Source organism: Acipenser ruthenus, chromosome 53, assembly GCF_902713425.1.
Source record: "Acipenser ruthenus chromosome 53, fAciRut3.2 maternal haplotype, whole genome shotgun sequence".
Lineage (NCBI taxonomy): Eukaryota > Metazoa > Chordata > Actinopteri > Acipenseriformes > Acipenseridae > Acipenser > Acipenser ruthenus.
In genome coordinates, this window is record NC_081241.1 from 3,317,137 (window position 1) to 3,331,288 (window position 14,152).

The following is a 14,152-nucleotide window of genomic DNA, read 5'->3' on the forward strand; positions in this document are numbered from 1 at the left end:
CACACACACAGGGAGAGAGTCCGAGGGTGAGGAGCTTCTCATTCATAGAGCCGCTAACTCAGGCTACGTTACTAGCAGGCTGTGCCGGGATACTACAGCAAAAAAGCAGAGAGAGCGAGGGAGAGAGAGAAAGAGAGAGAGAGAAAGACTGCAGCTGAATGCTAATACAGAAAGCTAAACCACTGGGACCAAACACTGTTCAGGATAATAATAAAAACAGCAGTTTTTTTATGCATTCTAACTTCTATTCCAGAAATCATTAATAACTCAGAAATAAATACCTCAGGAGATATCTGTCAGTTTAATATGCAGAGTAACTTTGAAATTAGCAGCTGCAGGTGCATGACGTGAGCCACACAGCTTTCCAGTGTTTTTGCAGTAATATTTAAATCCCCCTGAATTCAGTTTTGTATGCAGCTACAATTGAAATGAATTTCATTAAGATCTGAATTAATTTCTGTAGCGAGGACCAATAGAAAATACACACCTTTCCAAACCTTCAACGCTAACTTTACAGAAAGAGTACCTACACCGTTTCTGTGCCTTTTATTGAAAAATAATAAAACATGGGCACAAGTGTTGATGTTAATATATTCAATTACAGTAGTTTACTGGTCTGCTGTTTTCAGTGGAGCTCTCTTTCCTATACTACTACAGCACTCTGCGGTTTGAGTTCTTTTCCAGAACTGTATTCTGTAGTGGCGACAAATAAACCAACTTGGAGAGCTCTTAACCCCTTCAGGTCCACAAGGAGTCGAGCGCTTGTTGTTCAAACGGTTTCTTCTTAAAACACATTTGAGAGTGACTCCAGTATCACCAGGAGGAAACTAACAATTTGGATGAGCAGCACCAACCTGTCATTAACTTTAAACCATGTTTCGTGCTCCTCATCGCAAAAATAAGAAAGTATGCATTTTTATTTGTGGGAGTCATATGTCCCTTGTACCTTAAAGGTTTAACAAAATCATAGTATGCAACTGATTACAATAATCTTTATTTATATGATTTGTTCTGTACACTACTATAACCCTACAACACACATATATTCAGCGGATCTAAACTGTGGTGGATCACACTGCAATCATTCAAAAATGACTCTTCGATGAACACTAACACCTCACAGTTTACTTACTGTATTTCTCAAGGGACTATTTTCTTTTTGAATGGCAGAGGTATTAAGAACCTGTTTAGATCAATTGAGTAACCACATCAATTCACATCATAAAGAAGTAAATTTACAAAGCATGCAGTGCCCTCATGCTGTGTGAGTCTACATGCAATGGCTAATCTTAAGCATTTATTACCTTACGTGTTATGAGGAGAAGGGAGGTGGAAATCAGTGGCATGACTGAGAAATGTAATTGATCTTCACTAGGGTACGACTAATGCAGTGCTAATGATTAGATGTTATTGAACATTTCAGATCAGCACTTCAATTTTATTACAGCTTGAAACCTTAAACCTTAAAATTAGAGCTCCTTTATGTGCAATAATGAGAAACTACCTGCTGTGGTGGAGCGTTGCATCCCATGTGAAATCAGCCTAGAAACCAAAGTTTATATTAATTCTGTTCCAGTTCCATATTATTCTGTTCCAGTTCCATATATTACCTGCTTCTACTAGCAACGGATATGTTTTACAGTCAGTCACAGAGACACTGCTGACCTAGGAAGCGAAACAGCAAGAGACTTCCTGAAAGCAAGTCAAGCAAACTCAGAACATTCTTTATCAGCCATGATGTTTGAAATTGCAAATTCATCTTATGTGTTTCTATCAAAACTGCACACTGACAGGTGAATAGAAAGTGCCCAACAGGTGCTGTCGAAAATGTGAGACGACCAGTAGCTATCTGTAGCACATCTAGAGGACAATTCGATTCCTAGCAGGGCTGGGGCCCTGCAGGTCAGAAAAAGGGTGTTTTTGTTTTCTTTATTTTCATTCACAAGTTTTTTGTTTGCTTATTTTAGTAAATAGCTTTGTGTAAATAATTATTGCAGACTCAGATGCTCCGTCTGGGACGTCCCACCGGTGAGTTCGGTTGCAGGGAAAAGCAGCTGCTGATTGGCCAGCTGTGGGTCCCTAACCAGCCAGTGGGCGTGTCCCAGTGGAGTGTCTCACGATAAAAGGGTCCAGATTACACACCCGGGGCCGCTAAGAGGTCATGAGTCAAGGACCAAGACAGCTGAAACCCTCCGGTCACCGTGTGTATAACCGGGATCAGAGATCCAGGAGTAAGAAGTCCAAACCGCGACGACCGTGTGTGTAACCGGAGTGGGGGTTTGTAGAATTGTTACAGGAACAGGGATCCGTTTCTGGATTTTAAATCCCACGAGTATAACGCAGTGTGTCAGCAGGACCTCCTTTGTAGAGGAGTTGAGCTTGCTGTATTCACAGCACCTTCTGTTTGCAGTTTGTTTGCACAGAATTTCCTTTTTCCTTTTCATTTTTGTACACTTTTTGTCTGTCCTCCATGCACTCCCATTGCTGGTAGCGTCACTTGTGAGTTTTTTGCTGCCACGTTTCTTTCCTTTAAAATAAATCCTGCTCCCCCTCCACCCACCCGAGCTGTGTTGTCAACATGACCTCCGTGTCTCTCCCCGCCTGTCAGCGGATAACCCCGTCACAGGCTGCCATTGACAAGCTCTAATGCTGGGCAGGGCCACATCTCTCATTGCTCTAGTGGAAACAGATGCGTGTCTTGAAGGTGCTACCACTGCATCGAGGGACACGCTCATTTTAGGGTCACACCCAATCATCTCCCCTGTGGAGAGCACTTGCCTTTAAGAAGTATTTGTCAGCTTGTATTAAATCAATCAAAACACACCTATTGATTAACAAGAAACGCTGCCCTTCCCTCACCTTCACAATTGAGCACCAATCAATGGCAATTAACTTCCACAATGAGTGTTTGAAAAGCCGATTGGGAGCCAATTTTCCTCTCATCCGGGGGCGGTGTCATTTTTACTGCCGTATTGCCATATCGAGGCCATAAACTCACAATTAATATCTGTTGCAAAGCTAGCAAATGCAACTGATTCATCGCATAAATGTCGAGCACCGCAGTGGAGACTGGGATACGTATTTCTTTGTGGAGCTTAATCAGAGGTTACATATACAGTATATTTCATTTACGAATGCAGTGTCACCTTTGTGATGTAAGTCAGCCTTTGTAATACAGACAAAATACATCGAACATTTACTTTTACTGCAGTTTCATTCTTTCTTGTTCGTGATTTCCCATTCCCATTCTCTTTTTAGAATAGTTTTTAAAACGGGTCTCAAATAAAAAGTGTGAGAATCTCTGTAGTGAGAAAGTGCTGAAGAAATGTAGCTGCTGATTAAGTTCAAGTGTCCCAGAACCCTCTGCAGTGTTTATGAGAATCGCATCACGTTACCTGTGCAGTGTCCCATGCCGTCCGTATCACAGCAGTATTTCTTTCACACTTTTATTCACACATAATAGGTAAATCAACTAGGGAATGACTTTTACTCAACATTTGCCGGGAGAATGAGATTGTTTCTTCCAAACTTTGCAGTGTATCCAGTTCTCGCTCCCTCCTGTAACAAAGAGAAGTTATCTTTCTCCTGGCGAACGATGCCAAGTAAATGTTGAGAAATGTATTCCCCAGTTGACTTATGACTCGTGATGTGGGAATAAAAATTTCAAAGGTGTCAGCGATATGTTTAACATTATAATGCTGTGATACGGAAAACACTGTACACAGCAAAGGTAATGCAATGCGGTTCTTGTAAACCTGACACTCCTAGCTCCTAATTTAGTTCCTTAAGGCAACATTGCAGAAGATAAATAAACTAAATCACTAAATAGACACACACACATGGCACTTGCAGTAACTAAAAATAATATCTGTATTTAAAAATGATTCAGACAGTTCTGAATATCTAACCCAGTGTTCGACACTTTCGTTGAGCTGAATGAACTGATTTGTGTCCGTGTATTAGTATTGGTCAACAGTGCACAGCAGCAGGAAGCCGCACAGTATACAGGAACACCGATGCAGGAGGAAGGAAGGGGGCAGCTTGAGATAACAATGTTTTTACACATTCGAATCCAACTTAAATATACTGGATACAGCCAATATACTTAGAGCCATGTCATTAGAAATCTTAAAAGAACCTGCATATTTTTGGGGGTGGTGGACCATTACGGCTGCATTCAGTATAAGTCATTAAATAAGTGCTGTATAAATGTATATAGTGCTGCTGCCCTGTGTGCAGGAGTACAGCGAGGCTCTACCCAGCACACAGAAGGCAATGACAGCCAAGTACACTACATCAGAACTTTATATAGACGTGTTCAGTTGTTGCTGTATTGCAGGTTTTAGAGTTTTATAGTGTCGTCAAGCGAGCATTGTCTTGTGTAGAGGACAGTACAGCAGGCAATGACAGCGCACTAGATTACTTTATATAGGCACCGTGTTAGGTAGCTGCTGTAGTTCTATAGAGGGTTTTATAGTGTTATATTAGTGTGATCCTGTCAGCATTGCCCTGTGTACAGTACAGTACAGCAAGGCTCTGCCCAGCACACAGCAGGCAAAACCAGCGCACTAGATTACTTTATATAGACATCGTGTTGGGTAGCTGCTGTAGTTCTATAGAGGGTTTTATAGTGTTATATTACTGTGATCCTGTCAGCATTGCCCTGTGTACAGTACAGTACAGCAAGGCTCTGCCCAGCACACAGCAGGCAATGCCAGTGCACTAGATCAGAACTTTACATAGACACTTTAGGTAGTTGCTATCGTTCATTTGGGTTTTATAGTTTATGGCCATGCATTGCTGTGTACAGGCCAGAATATTTTTAGTTTAGTGGGTTTTACAATGGCAAAAGATTGCCTCGTTTTTCAAATTAAAATTGGCACAGAGAAAACTAATTTACACACAGACATCTATCAGTTTCGGTTGATGCATTGATGCTAATATTAAATGTGTTTCGTTTAACATACTGTAGCACTGATTCATTTCACCAACTTTACATAATCACCACCATCAGTCACAGCAAACAGGAAAACTGGAGAATGTACTCCACTCTTTTCCACCAATGAATTAAACTGAAACAAAGGGAACTGTACATTGAGACAACCCTACAGAAACCCCTTTGGTGCTGTGCCGCATACTGATACTACTGCAGACGATGCAGTTTGTGCGAGGACGCTATACTGAGGGTCAAACAGACTGCAGCAGGGTGTTCATGCAGCTACTGAACTATAGTCTTCAAAAGAAGCAGACGCCGAAATCCCTAAAGGACTCCCTTCACTTCAAAGCTGCTAAAAGAGAGCTAACCCAGGCTTTAGATTGTCTCTCCGTATTATATTACTGCTCCCACCTTGTATTGTGTTGAGAATCTTTTAGTTCAGCTTTTAATGTTTTATTAAGGACATGCAAACAATTAACTACAACACTGTAGAGCAATGTTAATTCATGGGTTGCTCTGGGTGTAGCTGGACTATTGGTGTGGATGTGAACTGCTTTACATGACAGATTAGGAACCAGGGGGTAGTAGTCATTTTCCATCTATAGAGTTTTCTTTTATGTACCAAAAATACAAGCAAAAATCATCAGAAGAAAAGGGGGAGCAGTGATAATGTTGCAAGTGCTAATAAGAGGTAAGAGAATGGATCTGAACGCCTTGGTTAGCACTCCTTTAACCTGAGAAAGCACCATTGGGATCCCAGTCTAGCGTATCACCCTGGAGTTAGATAACTGGATACATAACCCTACAATAACCCTGCCGTTTTGCATTTATTGATCTGTCCATATGTCATACATACACAGACAGGGTCCTACAGAATGCAGCTGGACACCAATGCAGTTAAATATGTTTCTGTGCTGCAGGAGATCGGTAAGAGATCAGTTTAGCTTTGCAGCTGATTGAGTCACTGATAACAGTATTAGCGTTTTGTTGCAGGACACTGAGCTACATGACTGGGGTGCTAATTCAGCGAGTCAGGCTAGCAAAGCGTACGTCTTTGTCTGTGGGACACTGCAGCTTACCAGGGGCTTCAGTTGCCTGAGGGTATCCTGTGTGTGTGTGTGTGTGTGTGTGTGAGCCTGTGTGTGTGTGTGTGAGCCTGTGTGTGTCTACGTGTGTGTGTGTGTGGGTGCGTCTGCGTGTATGGGTGTGTGTGTGTGAGCGTGCGTGTGGATTGTATTTATCTATGTGTCGCAAGGTCATTGTAATCTCACTTCTGCAAGTCATGCTTCATTTAAACACAGCTTTTACAGCATGCGGCAAGCTTTCAAGAACTGAGATCTGAACTGCAGCTCTAGATATAGGGAGAGTCTAACACTGAGATCTGAACTGCAGCTCCAGATACAAGGTGAATCTAACACTGAGATCTGAACTGCAGCTCTAGATACAGGGTGAGTCTAACACTGAGATCTGAACTGCAGCTCTAGATACAGGGTGAATCTAACACTGAGATCTGAACTGCAGCTCTAGATACGGGGTGAGTCTAACACTGAGATCTGAACTGCAGCTCTAGATACAGGGTGAGTCTAACTGAGATCTGAACTGCAGCTCTAGATACGGGGTGAGTCTAACACTGAGATCTGAACTGCAGCTCTAGAGAAGGGGTGAGTCTAACACTGAGATCTGAACTGCAGCTCTAGAGAAGGGGTGAGTCTAACACTGAGATCTGAACTGCAGCTCTAGAGAAGGGGTGAGTCTAACACTGAGATCTGAACTGCAGCTCTAGAGAAGGGGTGAGTCTAACACTGAGATCTGAACTGCAGCTCTAGAGAAGGGGTGAGTCTAACACTGAGATCTGAACTGCAGCTCTAGAGAAGGGGTGAGTCTAACACTGAGATCTGAACTGCAGCTCTAGAGAATGGGTGAGTCTAACACTGAGATCTGAACTGCAGCTCTAGAGAAGGGGTGAGTCTAACACTGAGATCTGAACTGCAGCTCTAGAGAAGGGGTGAGTCTAACACTGAGATCTGAACTGCAGCTCTAGATACGGGGTGAGTCTAACACTGAGATTGAACTGCAGCTCTAGATACAGGGTGAGTAACACTGAGATCTGAACTGCAGCTCTAGATATGGGGTGAGTCTAACACTGAGATTTGAACTGCAGCTCTAGGTATGGGGTGAGTCTAACACTGAGATCTGAACTGCAGCTCTAGATACAGGGTGAGTAACACAGAGATCTGAACTGCAGCTCTAGAGAAGGGGTGAGTCTAACACTGAGATCTGAACTGCAGCTCTAGATACAGGGTGAGTAACACTGAGATCTGAACTGCAGCTCTAGAGAAGGGGTGAGTCTAACACTGAGATCTGAACTGCAGCTCTAGACATGGGGTGAGTCTAACACTGAGATTGAACTGCAGCTCTAGATACAGGGTGAGTAACACTGAGATCTGAACTGCAGCTCTAGATATGGGGTGAGTCTAACACTGAGATTTGAACTGCAGCTCTAGATATGGGGTGAGTCTAACACTGAGATCTGAACTGCAGCTATAGAGAAGGGGTGAATCTAACACTGAGATCTGAACTGCAGCTCTAAAGAAGGTGTGAGTCTAACACTGAGATCTGAACTGCAGCTCTAGATACAGGGTGAGTCTAACACTGAGATCTGAACTGCAGCTCTAGATACGGGGTGAGTCTAACACTGAGATCTGAACTGCAGCTCTAGAGAAGGGGTGAGTCTAACACCGAGATCTGAACTGCAGCTCTAGATACAGAGTGAGTTTAACTCTGAGATTAATTAATTACTGGGATCTTTAATTAAGAGATTACTCAAAATCTGAAAATGAATGTACCTCAGCTCTAGGAGATGAGAGAAGATCTGGTTTCACTTTTGTAGTTTTGCTGTGGAAAGAACGAAAGAAAAATAAAAACATTTAAAAAAGCAGGATTTTAAACTCTCATTTTTATGTTCTAAAGTTGGCACATTAATTAAAGACTGGGGACTGTCCGTGAATAACATTTACATATTAATCACAAAATCATTTTGGAACTTGTCCATGCTAATTGAAACATTTAGCAATTCTGAATGTATAAACGAAGCTTGGCGACAGTGAATTTATTCTGGCTGTGGTTTACTTGGTTTGTTACTTGTTCATGTTGTTTAGTTTCTTTCTGTATTATCTCAGTAATGGGGGTCCGAAGCTGTATTTCTTACTGTTTGAAGTAAAGGCGTCCAGTTTAGGGCTGCCACACATCATTTTGTCATTTAGCAGATGCTTTTATTCAAAGCGACTTACAGAGACTAGTGTGTGAAATATGCATCATCAACAACTGCTGCTGTAGTCACTAACAATAGGACCTGGGTTTTACGTCTCACATGCTGACATGCTGACAAGACTTCTGCTGCCTTATGACCACACACACCAGAGCTGACACCGAAGCAATGTCACATGGAACTATTTTTATGAAACTGTTTTTTATGGGGCTCCCGAGTGGCACATCCAGTAAAGGCGCTCCGTGCAGAGTGCAGGATGTGCCCTATAGCCTGGAGATCGCAGGTTCGAATCCAGGCTATGTCAAGCCGACCGTGACTGGGAGTTCCTAGGGGGCGGCGCACAATTGGCCAAGCGCTGTCCGGGTAGGGAGGGCTTAGGTCGGCAGGGGAATCCACGGCTCACCGCGCATCAGCGACCCCTGTGGCCGATAGGGCGCCTGTGGTTCTGCAGTGGAGCCGCCAAATCTGTGTTGTCCTCCGGCACTATAGGTCTGGTGGCATCGCTGTGGATCTGCAGTGCGAAAAATGACGGCTTGGCAGGAGTACGTTTCGGAGGACGCGTGTTACACCCGCCGTTTCCCAAGTCGGCGGGGGGGTTGCGGGGGGGTTGCGAGCGGTGAGCCGAGGATACAGATAATAATTGGGCATACTAAATTGGGGAGAAAACCGGGGTAAAAAATTGGCGATGACTAAATTTATAAAAAAAAAAAAGAAAAAAGGAAACTGTATTTTATATATAGCTATTAAACAATGTCCCTTTTCTCTAGTGCTTTTTGCAGTTTTCCCATGTAGATTATACATCAGTTCATTTTTAACATGTATTAATCAAGCACTTAATTACATCTAACTAGAAAAGCATCTATTGGATTTTTATATAGACTTCCTTCAATACAAACTTTGTATAGAAATATGTTCTATTCGTACAAATGATTGAAACAAGCCAGGCATCCTCATCACCTAACGAGGGTCTTCATGGATCACATTTAAAATAAATATTTCAATTGTTATCTCTAAATCACACACCCGGGTATATCCAGTGTCTGAATCAATTTCCTGAAGCTTTCCTTCATCGCTTTGTAACCACAAATGTAAACACGCAATCAACGACAGTCGTAGGAACACGAGAACATCGCTTCACTTCATTTTTAGATTCTCTCGTGTCCTTGTGGAGCACGTGCTTGGCCAGAGAGTGGCGACTGTCACAGACCTGTTTGCTGAAGCAGTGTTGTGGAGGTGGAAGCACTCCACACAAATACGCAATGAAAGCTCTTGTGAGCGCTTTGATTGAAGAATATAAAGAAAAACACACTCTGCGGGTGGGGGGGGGCAGTTCACTCACACTGCGGGTGGGGTGGGGGGGCGGTTCACTCACACTTTGCGGGTGGGGGGGTTCACTCACACTCTGCGGGTGGGGTTGGGGGGAGGTTCATTCACACTCTGCGGGTGGAATGGGGGGGCGGTTCACTCATACTATGCGGGTGGGGTGGGGGGGGTCGGTTCACTCACACTTTGCGGGTGGGGGGACGCAAGCGGCGCAGGGCTCGCGGGACCTGCTTGCTGTCGGACTCGTCCTGGTAGAAAAACATCCGGATCAAATCATCCAGCAGGACCCAGGTGGGGAGGCACAGGAGCTTCTGAAACACAGAGACAGAGAGGGGTGAGAGGGGGCTAGAGAGAGGGGTGGGAGAGTGAGAGGGGTAAAAGAGTGAGAGAGGAGTGAGAGAGGAGGATAAAATAATTTAGCAGAGAACAGGCAGGAGGAACAGGAGCTTCTGAAAGAGAGAGAGGGAAAGGGGGAGACAAGTCGGGAAAGCACAGGAGTATCAAACAGAGAGAGGGTAGGGGGAGGGAGTGAGGAAGACAGAGAGAGGGGGAATGGACTTGCAATAACATTTAGAAATACTAAAAGAATCTAAAATTCTAAGTCAAACTTCTGTCATTTAATTTTCTTTTAGTATTTTAAATTCTGCCCTAATGAGTGTTTAAGACTCAATGAAGTTATTGAAGACTTCGCAAACATAGCTTGACTTAGCAGAACATGAGCTTGACAAATAAGAAACCTTTTACAACAAGAATATTTCAACCCATGAATTAACATTTCATAATCATGCAATAATGAAAACCTGAGACCTCGCTCCTACAACAACTAGGGAAAGAGAAAAGAGCAGGAGGGGAGAGCGAGGGGGGCGGGTGACTGCGAAATTGCATTAGCGAGAAAACATTTACATTCCATGAGAGATGGTCAACTGAGCAGATTCAATTATCTTATAGAGAGGGGTCTTATACCATAAGTGACAAGGGTCGGTATTAAATCAAAGTCTGCAGCACGGCCAAAGCCATACACTAGCTTATCCTGGTTGACATTTTGATTGAATACAGGGTTAACTGTATAAAATGAACTTATAACAGATGAGAGGAGGGGAGAGAAAGGAAAGCGTGGGAGAGCAGTGGTGAGCCAGTACAGATCACACTGTGAAGAACAGTTTCAAACATGAAAGGACATTGGCAGAGCCAACAAACTGCAGCTTGATTTGGCAGAAAACACAAACCCGTGTCACAGAATATTTGTTCCCCTTAGAAATTAATATCCATTCCCCCTAGGAACCAATATACAGAAATATTTATACCCCCTTATTTTTTTTTTTTTTTAACAAAGTAATATTTATTTGCATACACGTCATATCCGTGCACTTTCAACTAAACCTTAATTTTAAGACCACTTTCCATAACCCTAACCCTGACCCTGACCCTGACCCTGACCCTGACTTGTACCATCCGGTCCCCTCTGACCGGTCCAGTCTCACCTACAATAACACATGAGAACAGCCTGCAAACATTGTTCCCATTTACTAGCATTTACATACAAATAAGATCAATAACAAACATTCATGTAAGGGTTAACAAATGTTTGCTGCTGGGGAACAAATATTCAGGGAACCCATATTTGTTTACACTGGAGCCCAGAGAGGCCCAACTCTGTCAAACTGTGCAACAGTGGAGAGATTGAGACACATTTCATCCTCTGAAACCAGAGAGAAATATCCTAGCAGCTGAAAGAGGAGGGGGTTTCTTGATCAAAGGGTGAGAATTGTGTTTGGGAAGAAGAAAGAAACAGAAGAAATCTGAACAGTACACTGCAGCCTCCTCAATATATATATATATATATTGTAGCACAGCAGCCCTGAGCAAACTGACTGCCTCTCTTAAATACCCTGCACCTGGTTCTAATTTAACAATGGCTACCAGGTGCAGGGGATAATTAATACTAAAACAATTAACAAAACCCTTCCCCAATTAACAAAACTACACAACTTACTGCGGGGAGGATTTCAACCCCCTCCCCGCTGTGCTACAATATATATATATATATATATATATATATATATATATATATATATATATATTTTTTTTTTATATATATATATATATATATATATATATATATATATATATATATATATATATATATATTACATATTTCTGTACCTTTGCTGCATTAACTTTGGCAATGCTTCTAAGACTAGAAAGAGAAAGATAGAATGAAAAATGCAAACCTTATCGAGACTCGTCTATTTTTAAATAGCAGTTAGCTTTCAGAGAACATGTAACTCTACCCTATAAATCTATATTCCTCTATAGAAAAGTGTGGCACAAGTCTATGAGGAACATCTCTGATTCTGTAAAATAATAGCTGGGTATTTATAGAAGCCTGTAGATTCAAACAATAAGATAATTGGATGCAGCAAGAAAAGAGGAGAAGGTCATTTATCTGGCTGCTACTTCACTGCCACGTACAATTGATCTTCAATGGCAATGCAAACAGACAGTGGCACTACGATGGCCATGCTATGGTTTTGTATTACACAATGGTAGCAAAGGTGTAGCGCAATTACAATGGGACCAAGCTGCCATTGGTACAGTGGGACCACAATATGCTAACTACTTTATTATTAATTAGTCATTTCAATCAATCAATCAAGCCTTTAACGAGGGCCGCCACAAAGCACTTCACATGAAGAAAAAACAAACAAACAAAGTAATTACAGTAATTGTAATAATAACAAGAATACCCATGAAATACTTACAAGCACTTAAAATAAATACAACAGTCAAATAATGTTAAATAGTAAAAATAGTTAAATATGCCATATAGAGATGAGAGAATATCATTTTAGACAACTGGATAGACCAGACTTTAAAAATGTGTTTTTAATTGAGATTTTGACTCAATGTGACTTGCAGTACTGGGAAGCTCATTCCATAATTCCGGTGCAATATGGCAGAAGCATGTATAGAAAGTGACCTGGCATCCTCAGATTGGAGTGACCGATTGGGGACGTATGGTGTGAAAAGATCTTTAAGGTAAGGTGGAGCAAGGCCATTTAGATCCTTATAGGTTAATAACAACACCTTAAAATCTATCCTAAATTGGACAGGAGGCAGTGTAGAGAGTGTAGGCATGTATTTGTTTTACATTTTTAATGTATGCATCAAATGTCTAGGGCAAAAATGTCACCTAAGTTTTTATTTTTTTATTTTTGCTCTTAAATCTGTACAAAGACAAAATCAGATGAGTGTATATTCTTGTATTGTTCCTGAGGTCCCAATATCATCAATTCTGTTTTGTCTGAATTTAGCATTACCAGATGCTTTTATCCAAAGCGACTTACAGAGACTAGAGGGTGAACTATGCATCATCAACAACTGCTGCAAAGTCACTTACTCGGTTTTACGTCTCATCCGAAGGATGGAGCACAAGGAGGTTAAGTGACTTGCTCAGGGTCACACACAGTGAGTCTGTGGCTGAGTTGGGACTGAACTGGGAACCTCCTGGTAGCACGCACCTTTCTTTAACCACTGGACCACAAAGACATGTGTACCCTTCCCAAATGATCTGCAATGGCAGACAGACCGAAAGACAGTGGGACTACCATGGTAATGCAGACTGGCACGTAGTCGCACTACAATTGCAATGGTTCTGTATTATACCAAGAGGCAATGGAAGCACAAGTATAGGGTAGCTACAACAGGGTGAGGCTGGTATTATTATTATTATTATTATTATTATTATTATTATTATTTATTTCTTAGCAGACGCCCTTATCCAGGGCGACTTACAATTGTTACAAGATTTCACATTATACAGATATCACATTATTTTTACATACAATTACCCATTTATACAGCTGGGTTTTTACTGGAGCAATCTTGGTAAAGTACCTTGCTCAAGGGTACAACAGCAGTGTCCCCCACTGGGGCTTGAACCCACAACCCTCCGGTCAAGAGTCCAGAGCCCTAACCACTACTCCACACTGCTGCCCAGAATGGTAGAATGGGACCACACTGTGCTAACTATATCCTAAATGATCTTCAATGGCAGACAGTGTATTACACAATGGTAGCAAAAGTATAGGGTCATTTCAGCACTGACCAGAGCTGAAGAGCTGTTCGTCGGTTTGATTGTTTCCAAATGCCATGAGAAAATACCATTAAAAATCAAATACGTGTTTACCATAATGCATGCCGCTTTCATATAGGAACATGTGAGATCTACGCAGTGCTGTTAATACATTTTAGATAGGATTAAGTGGCATGGTTGTGTTAGCTGTATGTACTGTACGCTCTGTGTAACACACTGACCTTCATGTACGAGTTGAGCTCTGGGATTCTCTTCTCAGCAATCTCCTTCTTATTCCCCATGAAAACCTTCCCTGAAAAAACACACCGCCATCAACTCAACTGCCTTAGAGAACTGCAGCAGCACACCATTGTATTGAAATCTTTACAGAAGCATTTAAATAAAATAAATAAATAATGAAGTAACTTAACAAAAAGACAACCCTACTAAAAGGAAGTAAATAGTTCTTAGTGAAATTATATAGGGGAATACCCACTACCAGGTCTAGATAACTGGTGTGTTGAGTTTACTAGACCTACTTACACATCTG

At 42.0% G+C, this 14,152-nt stretch overlaps 2 protein-coding genes across 3 annotated transcripts in view; one reads left to right on the plus strand and one right to left on the minus strand.

The window, feature by feature from the left end:
- Positions 1 to 14,152, minus strand: part of LOC117432603 (neutrophil cytosol factor 4) — a 41,185-nt gene that overhangs the window by 21,809 nt on the left and 5,224 nt on the right. For both annotated transcript variants that reach the window (XM_059016444.1, XM_034910931.2), the window contains exons 4-6: positions 13,845 to 13,915; positions 9,711 to 9,838; positions 7,783 to 7,831 (exon numbers count right to left, since the gene is read on the minus strand). In XM_059016444.1, the coding sequence (XP_058872427.1) occupies positions 7,783 to 7,831; positions 9,711 to 9,838; positions 13,845 to 13,915 (248 nt within the window). The remainder of the gene's footprint in view (positions 1 to 7,782; positions 7,832 to 9,710; positions 9,839 to 13,844; positions 13,916 to 14,152) is intronic.
- The window catches only part of LOC117432604 (parvalbumin alpha), a 51,522-nt gene that overhangs the window by 124 nt on the left and 37,246 nt on the right, over positions 1 to 14,152 (plus strand). The gene's annotated exons all lie outside the window — the stretch shown is intronic.